This window comes from Bubalus kerabau, chromosome 9, assembly GCF_029407905.1.
Source record: "Bubalus kerabau isolate K-KA32 ecotype Philippines breed swamp buffalo chromosome 9, PCC_UOA_SB_1v2, whole genome shotgun sequence".
Lineage (NCBI taxonomy): Eukaryota > Metazoa > Chordata > Mammalia > Artiodactyla > Bovidae > Bubalus > Bubalus kerabau.
In genome coordinates this window covers 110171040-110189562 of record NC_073632.1, presented here as the reverse complement: position 1 = coordinate 110189562, position 18523 = coordinate 110171040, and the positions used below count along the sequence as shown (strand labels likewise).

General features: G+C 49.9%; 1 protein-coding gene across 1 annotated transcript; it reads left to right on the top strand.

The window, feature by feature from the left end:
- The first annotated feature begins 16286 nt into the window (after positions 1 to 16286).
- Positions 16287 to 17228, top strand: GPR31 (G protein-coupled receptor 31). Its single transcript, XM_055591451.1, has one exon. It carries the CDS (start codon positions 16287 to 16289, stop codon positions 17226 to 17228), a length of 942 nt encoding a protein of 313 aa, XP_055447426.1.
- The last annotated feature ends 1295 nt before the right edge of the window (positions 17229 to 18523 follow it).

The window sequence follows — 18523 nt, the reverse complement described above, 5'->3', positions numbered from 1 at the left end:
TTGCTTGTTATGTCTTTCCCTGGAGCTTGTTGGCCCTTGTGTGGTGCTTGGTTTCAGTGTCGGTATGGAGGCGTTTGATGAGCGCCTGTCAATTAATGTTCCTTGGAGTCAGGAGTTCCCTGGAGTCAGGGTTTGGACTTAAGCCTCCTACTTCCAGTTATCGGTCTTATTTTTACAGTAGTTTCAAAAACTTCTCCTTCTATACAGCACCACTGATAAAACATCTACGTTAAAGATGAAAAGTTTCTCTACTGTGAGGGTCACTCAGAGAGGTTCACAGCGTTACATGGAGAAGAGAAGAGGGAGGAGGGAGTTAGAGGCGACCCAAATGAGATGAGGTGGAATCAATAGTGGAGAGAGTGGGCTAGCCAGTAGTCACTTCCTTATGTGCACTCCACAACTGGACCGCTCAGAGATGTTCATGGAGTTATACAGAGAAGAGAAGAAGGAGGCAGGAGACAGAGGTGGCCAGAAGGATAAAAGGGGGAAATGAAAAGGAGGGAGACAGATCCAGCCAGTAATCAGTTCCCTAAGTGTTCTCCACCGTCTGGAACACACAGAAATTCACAGAGTTGGGTAGAGTAGAGAGGGGTTAGGGAGGAGATACAGGTGACCTGGTGGAGAAAATGGAGAGTCCAAAGGGAGAGAGAGCAGTCAAGCCAATAATCTCGTACCCTAGTGAAAAATGGGTCCTGAAGATTGGGTTCTTAAAGGTACAAAATTGGTAACAAATACATAAAAGCAAAAATTAAAAATCTAGAGTAGAGTTTGGAATTTCAAAAATGCGATGTTAATGAAAAGAAGAAGGAAAAGAAAGAGAGAAAAAATGAACAAAGAAAAACAAACAAGGTTGTGAAAATTATAAAGAAACTACAGGTACAAAATTGATAACTAATACCAAAAAGCAAAAATTAAAAATCTAGAGTAGAGTTTGGAATTTCAAAAATACTACGTTAAAAAAAAAAAAAAGAAGAAGAAGAAAAATAAAGAGAGAAAACAAACAAACCAACAAAAACAATGTCGCAAAAATTATAAAGAAAGTACAGGTACAAAATTGATATCAAATACCAAAAAGCATAAATTAAAAATCTTGAGTAGAGTTTGGAATTGCAGATATACGATGTTATATAAAAGAAGAAGAGAAAGAAACAGAGGAAAAAAAAGTCACAGAAATTATGAAAAAAACTATAGGTACAAAATTGATAACATATACCAAAAGGCTAAAATTAAAAATCTCCTTTCGAAGAGTTGGGCTGCTTTTCTGGGTGCCTGATGTCCTCTGCCGGCATTCAGAAGTTGTTTTGTGGAATTTACTCGATGTTTAAATGCTCTTTTGATGAATTTGTGGGGGAGAAAGTGTTCTCCCCGTCCTACTCCTCCGCCATCTTGGCTCCTCCCCCCGTAAATGTGCTTTTTAAAAAGGGGGTGGAAATCATCTTTTTACGAAAGAAATATAAGCTGTTGGGTACAACAAAGGAAATGTTGTTTGTATATCAGAATAAAAGCTGTTTTCAGAAAAGAAGGTATTAATTTGTCTACCTTAGAAACAGTTTAGTAGAGAGACTTAGAAGAGGGAAAAATAAGTTTAAAAAACTCTAGAACTTGAGGAAGATATTTTCCTTTTATAGAGATTACCTCCAAAAAGTAATTAACATCACATTTGCAAATCAACTATTAAAAGGAAAAATAACACAATTTGAGAGAAAATTAGTAATTATATTATTCTCTCATTTTCTTCTAGAAACAGTGGGAAAGTCATTGCATTTCCATAGTGAATTAAATTCATATTCTTCTTCTCCTCACCTGTAGGAATTATTCTAAAAACACCAAGTTCTTGAAGGCTGATGCCTCAGAGCTTCTGGGCAGAGGGGTGGGCTGATGAGGCCCCAGAAGCCTGGGCATGGTTCCCTGTCCTCCAGACCCCGGTTACTTTCCCCACACAGAACCTGTGGGTCATGAAGGGAGGGCAGGGAGCAGGGGCATTCCAGAGCTGGGTGCCCAGGACACAGTCGGGCAGCAACTGGCAAGAGTGGGTCAACACCAGGAACTGAGAAACCCAGGCCTGCACCTGCTGGACCTTAACCCCCGGGGCTGCGCTGCCCCTAACCCTGCTATCTCCAGCCCTGCACTTCCCCAGGCCTGCACCCCCTAGGCCTACACCCCCAAGGCCTGCACCCCCTGGACCTTCACCCCCAGGCCTGTACCCCCCAGGCCTGCACCCCCTGGACCTTCACCCCCTGGATGGACCTTCATCCCCAGGCCTGCACCCCATGGACCTTCCCCCCCAGGCCTGCACCCCTAGGCCTGCGCCCCACTCACCAGCATGGCCTCAGCCCCGCCGTCCTCTGGGGAGCGCCCGGCCACTGTCTCGGGCTGGGGCCTGGCCCCGCCATCTTCTGGGCAGCCGGGCTCCGTCTCCACCAGCTCCTCGGCCCCCAGGTGAGCCCTCAGCATTCTGAGGAGGGAGCAGAAGGTCGGTGGGCAGGGAGGGGGTGCAGGCCGCCCCCCACTGCAGCATGGGACCCCCACCTCACAACAGCCCAGCTCGGCCTGCATGGTGCCTACAAACAGCCATGGTGGTGTCTGCCAAGCTCCCGCAGAGGACCGAGCGGCCACACGCAGGCGCTCCTTGGCGGCGGAGCGCAGACACTTTGACTCACAGACCATCGAGCCAAGCAGACGGGACTCTGGCTGGCCCCGCAACCGCGGCTGTGCTCAGGAGGGTCTCCGTGGGAAACTGAGGACCCCGCTCTGCGCACAGCACGAGGGCCGCTGCCCAGACTGCTGGAATGGACCCTCTGCCCGCCGTGCTGAAGGGGCGGCTTCTCTAACACCCCCAGCGGGCCACGTTTGGGCCACCGGGGACAAGGGACGACACCCTGGAGCGGGGACGCTGGCCCTGCCCCCGGGCGCCTCAGGCAGGGGGCGGGTGGGCAGGTTTCCTGCCTTCAGGCTGTGGGCTTTCGGCCGTGGAGACTCCTGTGGCTCACAGCCAGGCTGCGTGCAGACACAAGGAGGAACCGGGCTAGAGGGGACGGCGTGTCCACCACCGCCGCACCTCACAGCAGCAGAAAACAGAGCCAAACCCAAGAAACCAAGTTTCTGCAAACACAGGGCATCCTCTGAAATCACTCTCAGTGGACGGTCTTTCCTTTATGTTTTAAGGAAACCCGGGCCTTTATCAAAATGGATTAAGGCTGACTTAGAGTAACAGGCGAGTGTGGCATTGAGCACAGAATGAAGCAGGGCGAAGGCTAACAGTTTCGTCAAGCAAACACAGCGGTCATAGCAAATATGTTCTTCCAACAACGCAAGAGACGACTCTACTCACAGACATTACCAGGCGGTCAAAACCCAAATCAGATTGCTTATATTCTTGCAGCTGAAGATGGAGCAGCTCTACACAGTCAGAGAAAACAAGACCAAGGGCTGACTGTGGCTCAGATCATGAGCTCCTTATTACAAAATTCAGACTTAAGTTGAAGAAAGTAGGGAAAGCCACTAGGCCACTCAGTTCAGTTCAGTTCAGTTCAGTCCCTCAGTCGTGTCCAACTCTTTTCAACCCCGTGAATCGCAGCATGCGAGGCCTCCCTGTCCATCACCAACTTCCGGAGTTCACCCAGACTCACGTCCATCGAGTCAGTGATGCCATCCAGCCATCTCATCCTCTGTCGTCCCCTTCTCCTCCTGCCCCTAATCCCTCCCAGCATCAGAGTCTTTTCCAATGAGTCAACTCTTCACATGAGGTGGCCAAAGTACTGGAGTTTCAGCTTTAGCATCATTCCTTCCAAAGAAATCCCAGGGCTGATCTCCTTCAGAATGGACTGGCTGGAGCTCCTTGCAGTCCAAGGGACTCTCAAGAGTCTTCTCCAACACCACAGTTCAAAAGCATCAGTTCTTCGGCGCTCAGTTTTCTTCACAGTCCAACTCGCACATCCATACATGACCACAGGAAAAACCATAGCCTTGACTAGACAAAGCGTTGTTGGCAAAGTAATGTCTCTGCTTTTGAATATGCTATCTAGGTTGGTCATAACTTTCCTTCCAAGGAGTAAGCGTCTTTTAATTTCATGGCTGCAGTCACCATCTGTAGTGATTTTGGAGCCCAAAAAAAATAAAGTCTGACACTGTTTCCACTGTTTCCCCATCTATTTCCCATGAAGTGATGGGATCGGATGCCATGATCTTCGTTTTTTGAATGTTGACCTTTAAGTCAACTTTTTCACTCTCCTCTTTCACTTTCATCAACAGGCTTTTTAGTTCCTCTTCACTTTCTGCCATAAGGGTGGTGTCATCTGCATATCTGAGGTTATTGATATTTCGCCCAGCAATCTTGATTCCAGCTTGTGCTTCTTCCAGTCCAGTGTTTCTCATGATGTACTCTGCATAGAAGTTAAATAAACAGGGGGACAATATACAGCCTTGACGTACTCCTTTTCCTATTTGGAACCAGTCTGTTGTTCCATGTCCAGTTCTAACTGTTGCTTCCTGACCTGCATACATATTTCTCAAGAGGCAGGTCAGGTGGTCTGGTATTCCCATCTCTTTCAGAATTTTCCAGTTTATTGTGATCCACACAGTCAAAGGCTTTGGCATAGTCAATAAAGCAGAAATAGATGTTTTTCTGGAACTCTCTTGCTTTTTCCATGATCCAGTGAATGTTGGCAATTTGATCTCTGGTTCCTCTGCCTTTTCTAAAACCAGCTTGAACATCATGGCCTAAATCAAATCCCTTTTGATTATACACGGAGGTGACAAATAGATTCAAGGGATTAGATCTGATAGACAGAGTGCCTGAAGAACTATGGATAGAGCTGAGTGCCGAAGAGTTGATGCTTTTGAACTGTGGTGTTGGAGAAGACTCTTGAGAGTCCCTTGGACTGCAAGGAGCTCCAGCCAGTCCATTCTGAAGGAGATCAGCCCTGGGATTTCTTTGGAAGGAATGATGCTAAAGCTGAAACTCCAGTACTTTGGCCACCTCATGTGAAGAGTTGACTCATTGGAAAAGACTCTGATTCTGGGAAGGATTGGGGGCAGGAGGAGAAGGGGACGACAGAGGACAAGATGGCTGGATGGCATCACTGACTCAATGGACGTGAGTCTGAATGAACTCTGGGAGTTGGTGATGGACAGGGAGGCCTGGCATGCTGCAATTCACGGGGTCGCAAAGAGTCAGACACAAATGAGCAACTGAACTGAACTGAACAGGAGGAGGTGACCAAAACCATCCCAAAGAAAAAGAAATGCAAGAAGGCAAAGTGGTTGTCTGCGGAGGCCTTACAAACAGCTGAGAAAAAAAGAGAAGTGAAAGGCAAAGGAGGAAGGGAAAGATAGACCCAACTGAGTGCAGGGTTCCAGAGAACAGCAAGGAGAGATAAGAAAGCATTCTCAAGTGAATAATGTGATGAAATAGAGGAAAATAACAGAATGGGAAAGACTAGAGATCTCTTTAAGAAAATTGGAGATTTCAAGGGAACGTTTCCGGCAAGTATGGGCACAATAAAGGACAGAAACCACAAGGACCTAACAGGAGCAGGAGATATTAAGATGAGACGGCAAGAATACACAGAAGAACTTTACATAAAAGGTCATAATGACCTGGACAATCACAATGACCATGATGGTGTGGTCACTCACCTAAAGTTAAACATCCTGGAATGTGAAGGTAAGTGGGCCTTAGGAAGCATTACTACAAACGAAGCTAGAAGAGGTGATAGAATTCCAACTGAGCTATTTCCAAACCTAAAATATGATGCTGTTCAAGTGCTGCACTCAATATGCCAGCAAATTTGGAAAACTCAGCAGTGGCCACAGGACAGGAAAAGGTCAGTTTTCATTCCAATCCTAAAGAAAAGCAATGCCAAAGAATGCTCAAATTACCACACAACTGTAATCATTTAACATGCTAGCAGGAAAATGTTCAACACCCTTCAAGCCAGGCTTCAGCAGAACATGAGCTGAGAACTTCCAGATGTTCAAGCTGGTTTTAGAAAAGGCAGAGGAACCAGAGATCAAATTGCCAACATCCGTTGGGTCATGAAGAAAGCAAGAGAGTTCCAGAAAAACATCTATTTCTGCTTCATTAACCATTCTAAAGCCTTTGACTGTGTGGATATCAACAAACTGGAAAATTCTTAAAGGGATAAAAATACCAGACTACGTTACCTGTCTCCTAAGAAATCTGTGTGCAGGTCAAGAAGCAACAGTTAGAACCAGACATGGAACAACTTACATGATTCAAAATTGGAAACGAAGTACGTCAAGGCTGTATATTGTCACCCTGCTTATTTAACTTCTATGCAGAGTATATCATGTGAAATGCTGGGCTAGATGAAGCACAAGCTGGAATCAAGATTGCCAGGAAAAATATCAATAACCTCAGATATGTAGATGATAACACCCTTACGGCAGAAAGTGAAGAGGAACCAAAGAGCCTCTTGATGAAGATGAAAGAGGAGAATGAAAAGCTAGCTCAAAACTCAACATTTAAAAAATAAGATCATGGCATCTAATCCCATCACCTCATGGCAAATAGATGGGGAAACAATGGAAACAGTGACAGACTTTATTTTCTTGGGTTCCAAAATCACTGCTGATGGTGACTGAAGCCATGAAATTAAAAGATGCTTGCTCCTTGAAAGAAAAGCTATGACCAACCTAGACAGTATATTAAAAAGCAGAGACATTACTTTGCCAACAAAGCTATGGTTTTTCCAGTAGTCATGTATGGATGTGAGAATTAGACCATAAAGAAAGCTGAGCAGCGAAGAAATGATGCTTTTGAACTGTGGTGTTGGAGAAGATTCTTGAGAGTCCCTTGGGCTGCAAGGAAATCAAACCAGTCAACTGGAAAGGAAATCAGTCCTGAATATGCATTGGACGGACTGATGATGAAGCTGAAACTCAAATATTTTGGCCACCTGATTCAAAGAGCCAACTTATGGGAAAAGACCCTGATGCTGGGAAGGATTGAGGGCAGGAGGAAAGGGGGGCATCAGAGGATGAGATGGTTGGATGGCATCCCTGACTCAATGGACATGAGTTTTACCAAGCTCCAGGAGATACCAAAGGACAGGGAAGCCTAGTGTGCTGCAGTCCACGAGGTCACAAGAGTGTACATGACTTAGCGACTGAACCACAGCAACAGAGCACATCAGTGATTGTCCCCGGGCCAAGGACTTGGGGGAGGGGGCAGGCTTACAAGGACAGCTGAAACTGACACCTAGAGCTGTGTGCAAACAAATGCATTTACTCATAAACTTCAAGCTATATTAGACATGGAATGAACAATTTAACCACAGTGACAGGTAAGTAAGAAGTTAAAAGCATTTGTTTTGTGAAGAAAAATAATCAAAAGTACCAACAGCAAAGACTAATGAACAGACTAATAATTCCATCATCCCATCCCCAGTCAGGTTTTACTCAAGTTTCACTCAGAAGTTGGCTTGAGTTTTTGTGACTCTAAAAAGATACTTCTTTCCTATTTCTCTAACAGGATGAATATCAGCTCCAAAGGCAGTCTTGGGGACACCCCCACCCTCGGCCAACCCAACAAGAGCTTGCGCCTCACCTAGTCCAGGGTGGTCATGGGGCGGGGTCCTGGAGCCCCCCGACCCCTCCACTGCTTCTCAGAGAACAGCGGTGGATTCTAAACTGCCTCCCCGCCTTAAAGGGGCACACGCGTACCACACTTCCCAACACTCTGGCTAGCTTTATGATTTCATGAAGTTAAAAGACAATTAAATGTTTACAAACGTGGTTTGGGTGTAGTCAGTTCAAACTCAGTGCAATAGGTTACCTGCACAGGGAACTGACGGTGCCGGGACTCCACCTCCACTGACCGCCCGCGGTGTGTTTAATATCGAGCTTTCTGTGTGCAGCACAGAGCAAGGCCTCGTTTATCTCAGCCTGTGTCCTCGAGGACGCAAAGCTGCCCTTTGATCCGCTGTTTGCTAGAAGGACAGCAGGGTCCCTGCAGACGCAGAGGGAGCGTGGCTATGTGAGTCCACAGCAGGGGAAATAAATCAGATGACGCCCCTGGAGGTGGGGGAAGGGGCCGACCCCAGGCCTGCAGACCCTGGACGGCAGGAGAGCACGGCTTCCTGGCGAAGCCGCAGGACTAGAGGACCCAGACACAGGCCCTGGGGTACCACGTGTCAGGGAAAGCATGCTCTCAACCGTGCTGGCTGTTGCTGGGAGTTCTAGGAAAGTGCTGGAAAAGGCATTTTAGTCTCTTAGCTCTACGAAGGCATGATCCTGTGATTCCGTAGAAAGACTATTTGTGACTAATGCTGCCACTGAGAAAACAGTTTGAAAGCACATTCCTAATGGTGTCTAGTTAAAGAATCCTCTTAACAAGAACAGTTTGACCAGATTGTAATATTCTTCAAATACACTGGGGAGAATGTCTAGTTAACCGTGACCAAGGTGTTTGAATTTGGAGTATGACTTTAAATATGCTCCTGGCTCTGGGATCTCACTGAACATGCCAGGTTGAGGAGCCCAGCTGGTGCTGAGTGGGGTCCTCTGTGAACACCAGCTCCTCTTCTCTCGGTCACAAGATTTCAGCACATGGGGCAGACTCCATCTCTCCATGCCCCCATCTGCCTTCTGAGAGTCAGGTCAGAGGGTCCCTTTTCCCCGAGGTCCCCCACCCTGCAAAATTTAGACATAAATGTGGTTTCAGTTTTTGTTCAATGTCGATAAGTGAAGAAGACTACTTGGTAAACTGTGATTCTTTCAACGTTTCCCGCACCCCAGAGCCCTGTGGGAAGCTGCCACCCACGGGGGGCTGTCCGAGCAGGGTCACAGCTGGGGGAGCAGCCAGCTCGTTGAAACCACAAGCCTGAGAAACAGGAAAGGGCGGGCCTGTCCGTGAAACTCATGCTTTGGTGGCCCGAGTGCAGGTTCCCAGAGCTGCGTGGAGCCAGACTGGAAAGTTCGTCCCGGGTCACTGACGGAGTGGTGGGGCGGTGCTTCCGCCGGGTCGCGGCTCAGTCCCGGGGGGTGGCACGTAGGGTCAGGGGTCCTGCAGGGTCCCACGGTAGGAGAATCCACTCCCCATGTCTCCTTGGCGAGCCCCCCAAAGTGTGTTTCTTCCCCCAATTCCTGGCCTAATAGATCTATAAAGAAAACCAAAGAAACGCACAGTCTTCTGTGTCAACTCTACATCTATTTACTAAGAACAACAAAAATTGAAATCAAACCCATGCAAAGCCCTCCTATATCCCGGACACAAGTCGTCTCGTAGAACCTTTTGTAAAGTATAGCTAGCAGCATAGATAAAGGCTCAGCTACAGGATATCCCCCACCTTGTCTGTTGGAGAAGGCAATGGCACCCCACTCCAGTGCTCTTGCCTGGGAAATCCCATGGACGGAGGAGCCTGGTGGGCTGCAGTCCATGGGGTCGCTAGGAGTCAGACATGACTGACCGACTTCACTTTCAATTTTCACTTTCATGCATTGGAGAAGGAAATGGCAACCCACTCCAGTGTTCTTGCCTGGAGAATCCCAGGGACGGGGGAGCCTGGTGGGCTGCCGTCTCTGGGGTCGCACACAGTTGGACACGACTGAAGCGACTTACCACCACCTTGTCTGTGATGCTGATTTCCAAACATTTCAAAGCATAATGACTTGAGAAGCTATTTAAGATTACAGATTAAATGGAGAAAAAAATCCACTTTGTAAACATCTACTTCTCCTTCACTGACTGCACTAAATCCTTTGACTGTGTGGATCACAACAAACTGTGGGAAATTCTTAAAGAGATGGGAATACCAGACCACCTTGCCTGCCTCCTAAGCAATGTGTATGCAGGTCAAGAAGCAACAGTTAGAACCAGACATGGAACAACAGACTGGTTCCAAGTAGGGAAAGGAGTACATCAGGCTGTACACTGTCACCCCCCTATTTAACTTATACGTACAGTACATCATGCAAAACGCTGGGCTGCATCAAGCTCAAGCTGGCAAGATTGCAGGGAGACATATCAGTAACCTCAGATATGCAGATAACACCACCCTTATGACAGACAGCAAAGAGGAAAATAAAAAGCCTCTTGATAAAGGTGAAAGAGGAGAGTGAAAAAGCTGAACTAAAACTCAACATTCAGAAAACTAAGATCATGGCATCCGGTCCCATCACTTCATTGGAAATAGATAGGGAAACAATAGGAACAGTGACAGACTATTTTGAGGGGCTCCAAAATCACTGCACATATGAAATTAAAGATGCTTGCTCCTTGGAAGAAAAGCTATGACAAACTTAGCATATTAAAAAGCAGAGACATTACTTTGCCAACAAAGGTCCATCTAGTCAAGGCTATGGTTTTTCCAGTGGTCATGTATGGATATGAGAGTTGGACCATAAAGAAGGCTCAGTGCTGAAGAAATGATGCTTTTGAACTGTGGTGCTGGAGAAGACTCTTGAGAGTCCCTTGGGCTGCAAGGAGATCAAATCAGTCAATTGTAAAGGAAATCATTCCTGAATATTCATTGGAAGGACTGATGATGAAGCTGAAACTCCAATTTCTGGCCACGTAATGTGAAGAGTGAACTCATTGGAAAAGACCCTGATGCTGGGAAAGATTGAAGGCAGGAGAAGAAGGGGATGACAGAGGATGAGATGGCTGGATGGCATCACCGACTCAATGGGCATGAGTTTGAGCAAGCTCCAGGAGATGATGAAGGACGGGGAGGCCTGGTGTGCTGCGGTCCATGGGGTTGCAGAGAGTCTGACACGACCGAGCGACTGAACAACAGCAACAAACTGTGTGAAGCAGCACCTGATAGAAAGCACTGGAAGGAGATTTACCAACATTTTAGCAAATGGTGGGATTCGAAAAAAACGAAAAATGTTTTTCTATTTTACTTTACAGCTTCCTATATGTTCTATGACAGAAGAGATCCCTTTAATAATAAGGAAGTGGCAATAAATTCTAAAGTTTTTAACCTGTGAGTTTACAGTTGAGAGGGACACATTTTCTTGGGAAGAATCAGTCCGAGACTGAGGACCGCAGTGTTCGCTCGTGTGACGAGCAGCCTCGCAGCGCGGTTAGTTATGTGGACGCAGGCATCACACCCTCCTGAGAGACACACAGAGGCAAAGACGTCGGGAAGGGCGAGAACATGTGTGATTAGAGAGTCATGATTGATCTCTTGAGGACGAGAATTTAAAGCCCACTAGACCACTTTCCAATTGATCTCATAAGCATAGTAATTACGTTGGCCATTTTCACGTCATTGGCGAAGAAGAGCAGAGAGAAGGCAACAGAACGCAGATGGCACTGGCCGGAGGGCACGGAGTGGGGGCAGTCACACCACCCGCCAGGAAGCCCACCCCACACGCAGAGCACGTCTGCTGATCCGAGAGAGTGGCCCCGTGGGAAGAAGACAAGCTACAGACAGCAGTTACTGGGTGACCCCGTCTGCATGTGAAGGCCCGCGTGTGACGGGCGGTTATGTAACAGCGACTTCCCGTTTTACTGTGCTCTCCTGTGTTTCCCGTTTGCTATGCAATGAGATGATATCAGACTGGCAATGAGACAAAATCTGAGACTCCTCTGTAAAAAAACAAACCCGTGCCTGGGAAAATGAGCATCGATTTCTCCTAATCCTTTGAGCTGTGTGTTATCAGAGTGATGGCACGAGTGTCGGGGGTGGGGGGTCGTGGCAGCAGAAGGCAAGGGTGGCGGGGATGAGGCGGCTGCTCTGACCGCCCCCCACCCCCAGGCTCCGCCGGGAGGGTGAGGAGAAGGACACAGACTCAGGACCACAGCATCACCGCCCCTGGTCCAGGCGTGGGGAGGAGTGCAAGCCAGGGGCCACGGCGTCCTAACAACAGTTATCCAAGTTGCCTTCGAAGCAAATCTGAAAGATCTGATGTAACAGTGATCTTTCCCGAAAACTAGCTGAGCTCCTCTCAGGTCAGTGTAGAGACCTGTGATGCCCACACAGACATGCGTATGCACACACTGTGCATATCTACTAGCTCATCATCACATGAGGGCTTTTTAAAAAAATCTTTTATTGAAACACAGTTGATTTACACTGCTGTGCAGAAATCTGCCGTACAGCAAAGTGACCCAGGTATACAGACATGCGTTCTTTTCCACATTCTTTCCGTTACGGTTTATTATGGAATGCTGGAGACAGTTCCCTGTGCTCTACGGTAGGACCTGGTTGTTTATCCGTCCTGTCTGTAATAGCTGGCGTCTGCTAACCCCAAGCTCCCAGGCCATCCGTCCCCCAGCCTCCCCAACCCCTCGGCAACCGAAAGCCTGCTCTCTCTGTCTGCTTCATCTGTGTCGTCCTCTAGATCCCACACGTCGGTGACAGCACGTGGTGCTTGTCTCTGTCTGACTTTTTTTCACTTAGTGTGGTCATCTCTGGGTCCATCTGTGCAGCTGCATAAACAGCGTGCTGCAGTCCATGGGGTCACAAAGAGTTGGACACGACTGAGTGACTGAACTGAAGATTACGCTGCGGCCCAAATGGGGTTAAGGCAGGAGAAGACTTACCACCTTACAAAACGTTGGTAGCTGCTGCCCTGCTCACACGTCATCCAGACTCCAAGCTCCCGTGTGGATCCTTGGTCTAGAAGGAGAAAGGAGGCCCTGGCTGAATGTTGCTGTTGCTGCTAAGTAGCTTCAGTCGTGTCCGACTCTGTGCGACCCCATAGACGGCAGCTCACCAGGATCCCCCGTCCCTGGGATACTCCAGGCAAGAACACTGGAGTGGGTTGCCATTTCCTTCTCCAATGCATGAAAGTGAAAAGTGAAAGTGAAGTTGCTTAGTCATGTCCGACTCTTCGCGACCCCATGGACTGCAGCCTACCAGGCTCCTCTGTCCATGGGATTTTCCAGGCAAGAGTACTGGAGTAGGGTGCCATTCACCCAACCCCTCGGTGAAGCCCCTTCTGGTGAGTTTCCCCAGGTGTGAGGGCTCCTCCAGCAAGCGCAGAACCCCAGAGGCGACGCCCCTTCTCCCTGCCTTTTCGCCATGTGGCACGGCTTCCAGAGACCTTCGTTCACTCATACATGGAAATTTCGACAGCGGCATGGGGTCTCTGCCAAAACCTGGGTCCTGCAGGGACCCTCGCCAGAGCCGCCCTCTGGGAGCCTGTCCCCCGTGGACCAAATCTACTCATTGGCACGGGCACCACAGAAGGGTTTCTGGGGTTTCACGTGCTGGGACAGAAGGAAATGTCTCAAGAAAAACACAGAGTCCCGTAAAGCAAATTTATCACGTTCTGTATATTTAACTCTTTCTTTACCAAACGCAAAGGAGAAAAGGAAAGATACACCCATCTGAATGCAGAGTTCCCAATAATAGCAAGGAGAGATAAGAAAGCCTTCCTCAGCGATCAATGCAAAGAAATAGAGGAAAACAATAGAATGGGAAAGACTAGAGATTGCTTCAGGAAAATTAGAGATACCATGGGAACATTTCATGCAAAGATGGGCTCAAGAGGTAGCAAGAATACACAGAAGAACTATACAAAAAATATCTTCACGACCCAGATAATCACGAAGGTGTGATCACTCACACTCACCTAGAGCCAGACATCCTGGAATGTGAAAGTCAAGTGGGCCTTAGAAAGCATCACTACGCACAAAGCTAGTGGAGGTGATGGAACTCCAGTTGAGCTATTTCAAATCCTGGAAGATGATGCTGTGAAAGTGCACTCAATATGCCAGCAAATTTGGAAACTCAGCAGTGGCCACAGGACTGGAAAAGGTCAGTTTTCATTTCAATCCCAAAGAAAGGCAATGCCAAAGAATGCTCAAACTACTGCACAATTGCACTCATCTCACATGCTAGCAAAGTAATGCTCAAAATTCTCCAAGCCAGGCTTCAACAGTATGTAAAATTCCAGACATTCAAGCTGGATTTAGAAAAGGTAGAGGAACCAGGGATCAAATTGCCAACATCCGTTGGATCATAGATAAAACAAGAGAGTTCCAGAAAAACAACTATTTCTGCTTTATTGCCTATACCAAAGCCTATGACTGTGCGGATCACAACAAACTTCTTAAAGGACAATACCATCTTCCAGAAGTAAGGAGAACACATCAGTATGCTGAGAAAAAGAAGCAGAATTTTTTTTACTCTATAACTTTGATTTTTTATATTTAAAAGGAAACATATAATTACTTATATATTATATAAATAATTATATTTTAAAATATATAATTATTTTCCTTTTATATTTAAAAAGAAAATACATAATTATTAACGTTTATGTTACCTATTGAGCTAGAATATTTATAATTTAGAAAGTTTTTGGTATACTGTGAATATGCAGTTAAGGGGTAGTAGCTTTTAAGGTCTCTCCAAGTTCTCAATGCATTGAAATGATTTAATCCATTTCTTTCCTGCGTTTGTGTAACTTCTGTCCCTGAGCAGTTGAGTAAGTGCCAGCTTTCCTGGGCGTCACCATGAACCACAGCATCTCTGGAGACGAGCTGGTGGCCTCCAGCCAGCCCTCAGCTGGAACGAACACATCCTCTCGTGTCCCTGGAGGCGTCGCCAGAGGTACCAGGGGGGACGTTTCTGCAATTGCAAAAGCTTAGACGACTCTCCAAATGCACCTGAAGGAAATAAGAGGCAGGCGAACCTGCATGATGCAGAGAAGGAAGAATGTGCGGGCTGGTGGTCCAGCTGGAAAGGAAAACCGGAAAAAATTAAAGCAAGAAGGAATACAAGTCAAATTGCCTGAAAAGTCACGCAGTCATGCGGTGGCTTGCCGAGACCTGGACTTTCCACGCACATAGGAGTGAGGCTGCTGCAGGTGTGGAAGCCATGGGCAGTGTGGCTGAGACGCGGGCTCTGGGGCAGGCTGGGCGGGGAGCACCCGGCCCCTGCCGCTCACCACCCGGTGACCTGGAGCGAGTGGCCTCGCCTCTCTGAGCCGCCGCGCCTCCATCCACAATGCAGGGCTTAGACCTGTACCTTCTGCACCTCGCGCCACTCAGTTCAAAGCAGTAACAGGTGCGCGCACGACGGCACCTAAAACACGGAGAACACACAGCAGCTAGGAATCCTCACTGTTGGAAAACCCCCTGAAGCTTCCAGCTTAGGCCTCAGCAACGAAGGTATCGTAGCACATGGAACTGAAGTCAGGTGTGGAAGTGTATCACTGCGTTGGGAGAAAAAAGATTTTTGTTAGAAGTTTAAGCACTGGATGGAGGTTAACGTCAACTGCAGCACCCGTGTCCGGCACCCGTGATGTCCCAGATAATGGTGCACAGTGCCTCGCGTGTAAGTCTCAGACACGGGGACCGGCACGCAGGGGTCCTCACATGCACCCCGCAGAGCTGCTAAGTGGGGAAGCCGGATGGAACTAAACTCTATTTGACTCCAAAGCTCAAACCAGGCTGAACAGGGACTTCCCTAGTGATAGAGCGGTAAGAACTTCACACGGCCATTGCAGGGCGCACAGGTTCAATCCCTGATCAGGGAACTAAGATCCTGCATGTCATGAAGTCAAAAAAGAAAGAAAACAAATTCAGGCTGAACAGAAACAGGGAGAATCAGGGCGAACTGCAGGCCAAGACCCGGGTGAACTAGGATCAGGATGGGTCGGAACGACGGGTTCACCAGTGTTCAGTTTTTGATTCTGCTTGTGTGTGAGGCACACAGCGACACCAGCGTGCGTCCCTGGGCTCGTGGACCGGACATGCTGGCGGAGTCTGTGCACCCAGACCCATCCCTGATCTTACTCTGCTTTCCAAGCCTGTGGAGACCCGGGGGTGCGGGTCCCCAGGCGGGGAGCGTGGGAGGGGAGGGGAGGGGAGGATCTTCTCAACAGAAGATCAGCTCTGATGAAATGAAAGGACAAGTGAAAGCGGGGAACCGTCGAACGGCCAGGTCGTCCACGTCCTCTTCTCGGGGATCGCAGCCCCGGGTCTGGCTGTCAGAAGAAGGTGCAAACTCTAGAACAATCTGTTCCCACCATTATCTTAACTTTGTAACATCTTTCTGAACTTCCCAAGCCCCTCAGGGGCCACACACAGACCCTCAGGATTAAGAGCTGGATTTAACACAGGACGACAGGAAGTGAAACACAATTTCCCCTTTTTCAGGGCAAAACAAAACTGCAAGGGTTTTTTCCCTCTGCTCCTGATCCTCTTTCCCCAAACAAACCTTACTTTGTCTTTGACTTCATCCGGATGCTGCCAGCGTGCCGACTGTCCCGGTGGGAACCAGCACAGCCTTGGGCTCCGTCCCTGCCTTCCGCTCCCGAAGCCTCAGCCCCCTAGACCGACGGACGGCGGGACTCGCGACATGCTGCCGCCCAACTGCTCGGAGCACAGCCGTGCGGCGGAGGTGGCCACGGCCTCGCTGCTGCTGCTGGAGTGCGGGCTGGGCACGCTGGGCAACGCCGTGGCGCTCTGGACCTTCTTCTTCCGTCTGAAGGTGTGGAAGCCCTACGCCGTCTACCTGCTCAACCTGGTGCTCGCGGACCTCCTGCTGGCCGGCTGCCTGCCCTTCCACGCCGCCTTCTACCTGAGGCGCAAGAGCTGGGACCTGGAGCGCACGTCCTGCCCGGCGCTGCTCTTCCTGCGCGCCCTGTGCCGCGGGGCGGGCGTGGCCTTCCTCACCGCCGTCACCCTGGACCGCTACCTGCGGGTGGTCCACTCCAGGCTCAGGGTCAACGCGCTGTCCCTGCGGGCGGCCTGGGGCATCTCGGCCCTCGTCTGGCTGCTCATGGCCGCGCTCAACCACCAGAGCGCGCTCCTCTCGGAGGCGGACTGCCCCAGCTCGGAGCCCCGGGAAGAGTCCTCCTTCCGCCGCCTCTGGCAGGAGGCGCTCTTCTTCGTCCAGTTCATCCTGCCCTTCGGCCTCATCCTGTTCTGCAGCGTGGGCATCCTCAGGACCCTGCGGAAGCGGCTGCGGGAGCCGGACAAGCAGCCCAAGCTGCGGCGGGCGCAGGCGCTGGTGGGCGCGGTGGTCGTGCTGTTCGCACTGTGCTTTCTGCCCTGCTTCGTGGCCCGCGTCCTGCTGGCCGCCGCGCGGGCCTGCGGGTTCCGGAGCACCGCGGTCCACGTGGCCGACGTGACCGGCAGCCTCACCTACCTGCAGGGCGTGCTGAACCCCGTGGTCTACTGCTTCTCCAGCCCCGCCTTCCGGCACTCCTACCGCAAGCTCTTCTATACCCTCACCCTGCGGACCCGCCGGCAGCACACAGAGGCCCCGGGCTGGGACCTCAGAGACTCGGACTCCTGAGGACCACCCGCCCTTCCCCGTCTCCAGGACGACTCCCCCAGGGGCGAGCAAGCAGGATGGGAAGTCAGGATTAGGCACTACACACTCCCCACCGTGTTCACCGGGATTTCCTCCAGCGATGGAGCCTCACGGAGCCGCTACTCAAACCTAAGCCAGCAGCGCCTCCGTGACACGATTCTGAGATAGGCTGAACCGCTCAGTTACGGCCCCACGCTCACAGCTGAGGAAAGATGCTCTGGTGTCCAGTGAAGGAGGGGGAGGAGGAGGAAGGCGGCATGGCTGGTGTGGTTCTGACTCTTCGGCGTTGGCAAATCACTTTAACTTTCTAGGCTGGTTTGTAAATGAAAACTGCCCTTTTGCACCTACTGTGCAGACTGTGATAACCGACATGGGGAAGTGGGGCTTCGGAGCTGAAACCAGGTTCCGCCGGGTGTAAGCGTCCCATGCTCAGCTCTGCTTAGCTCACCACGGTTTGATAAACTCAAGCTTCACGTGCATAAATTATAGGTCACACCCAAGACAGCACGGTCAATGCCTACCTTTATTATTATGAGTGCTTTCTTACTAAACCTCTCAAAAGTGCTTGTAGAACTCTCTAAGGTTTGAATGGCTATGTGCTTCTGAGATCCGTCTGCTTCCCCTGCTCTGTTTGAGCCTCCTGGGAGAAGCACTCGGAGTGAGACAGCGCTTTGCGTGTGAGACATGCTTTCCACCCAATGCCCGCAACGTGGAAGTCTTGAGCAAGGCGTCTGGGGCCCGGCCAGGAGCAAGGCCACCGCAGAGAAGGTGGGCAGAGCCCCTGGACACCGGCAACGGCGGCCTCCTCTCCTCTTTCTCTCAAATGGTGTCCCAGATTTGCAGCCCACACTGCTGACAGAGGACTTAGAACGTCACCTTCATATCTGCCTCATCTCCTGTTCTCTGTTCAAGACGGTGGTGCCACCCCAGAGGGACTCTAAGATGCTTAGACGAGGCCTGTATCACTCGGTCCCAGGATCCACTTGGAGCACTGGGTCCCAGGATCTGCCTGTATCACTCGGTCCCAGGATCCACTTGGGGCACTGGGTCCTGGGATCTGCCTGTATCACTCGGTCCCAGGATCCACCTGGAGCACTGGGTCCGGGATCCACCTGGAGCACTGGGTCCCGGGATCCACCTGGAGCACTGGGCCCCGGGATCCACCTGGAGCACTGGGCCCCGGGATCCGCCTGTAGCACTGGGTCCGGGATCCACCTGTAGCACTGGGTCCGGGATCTGCCTGGAGCACTGGGCCCCGGGATCTGCCTGTAGCGCTG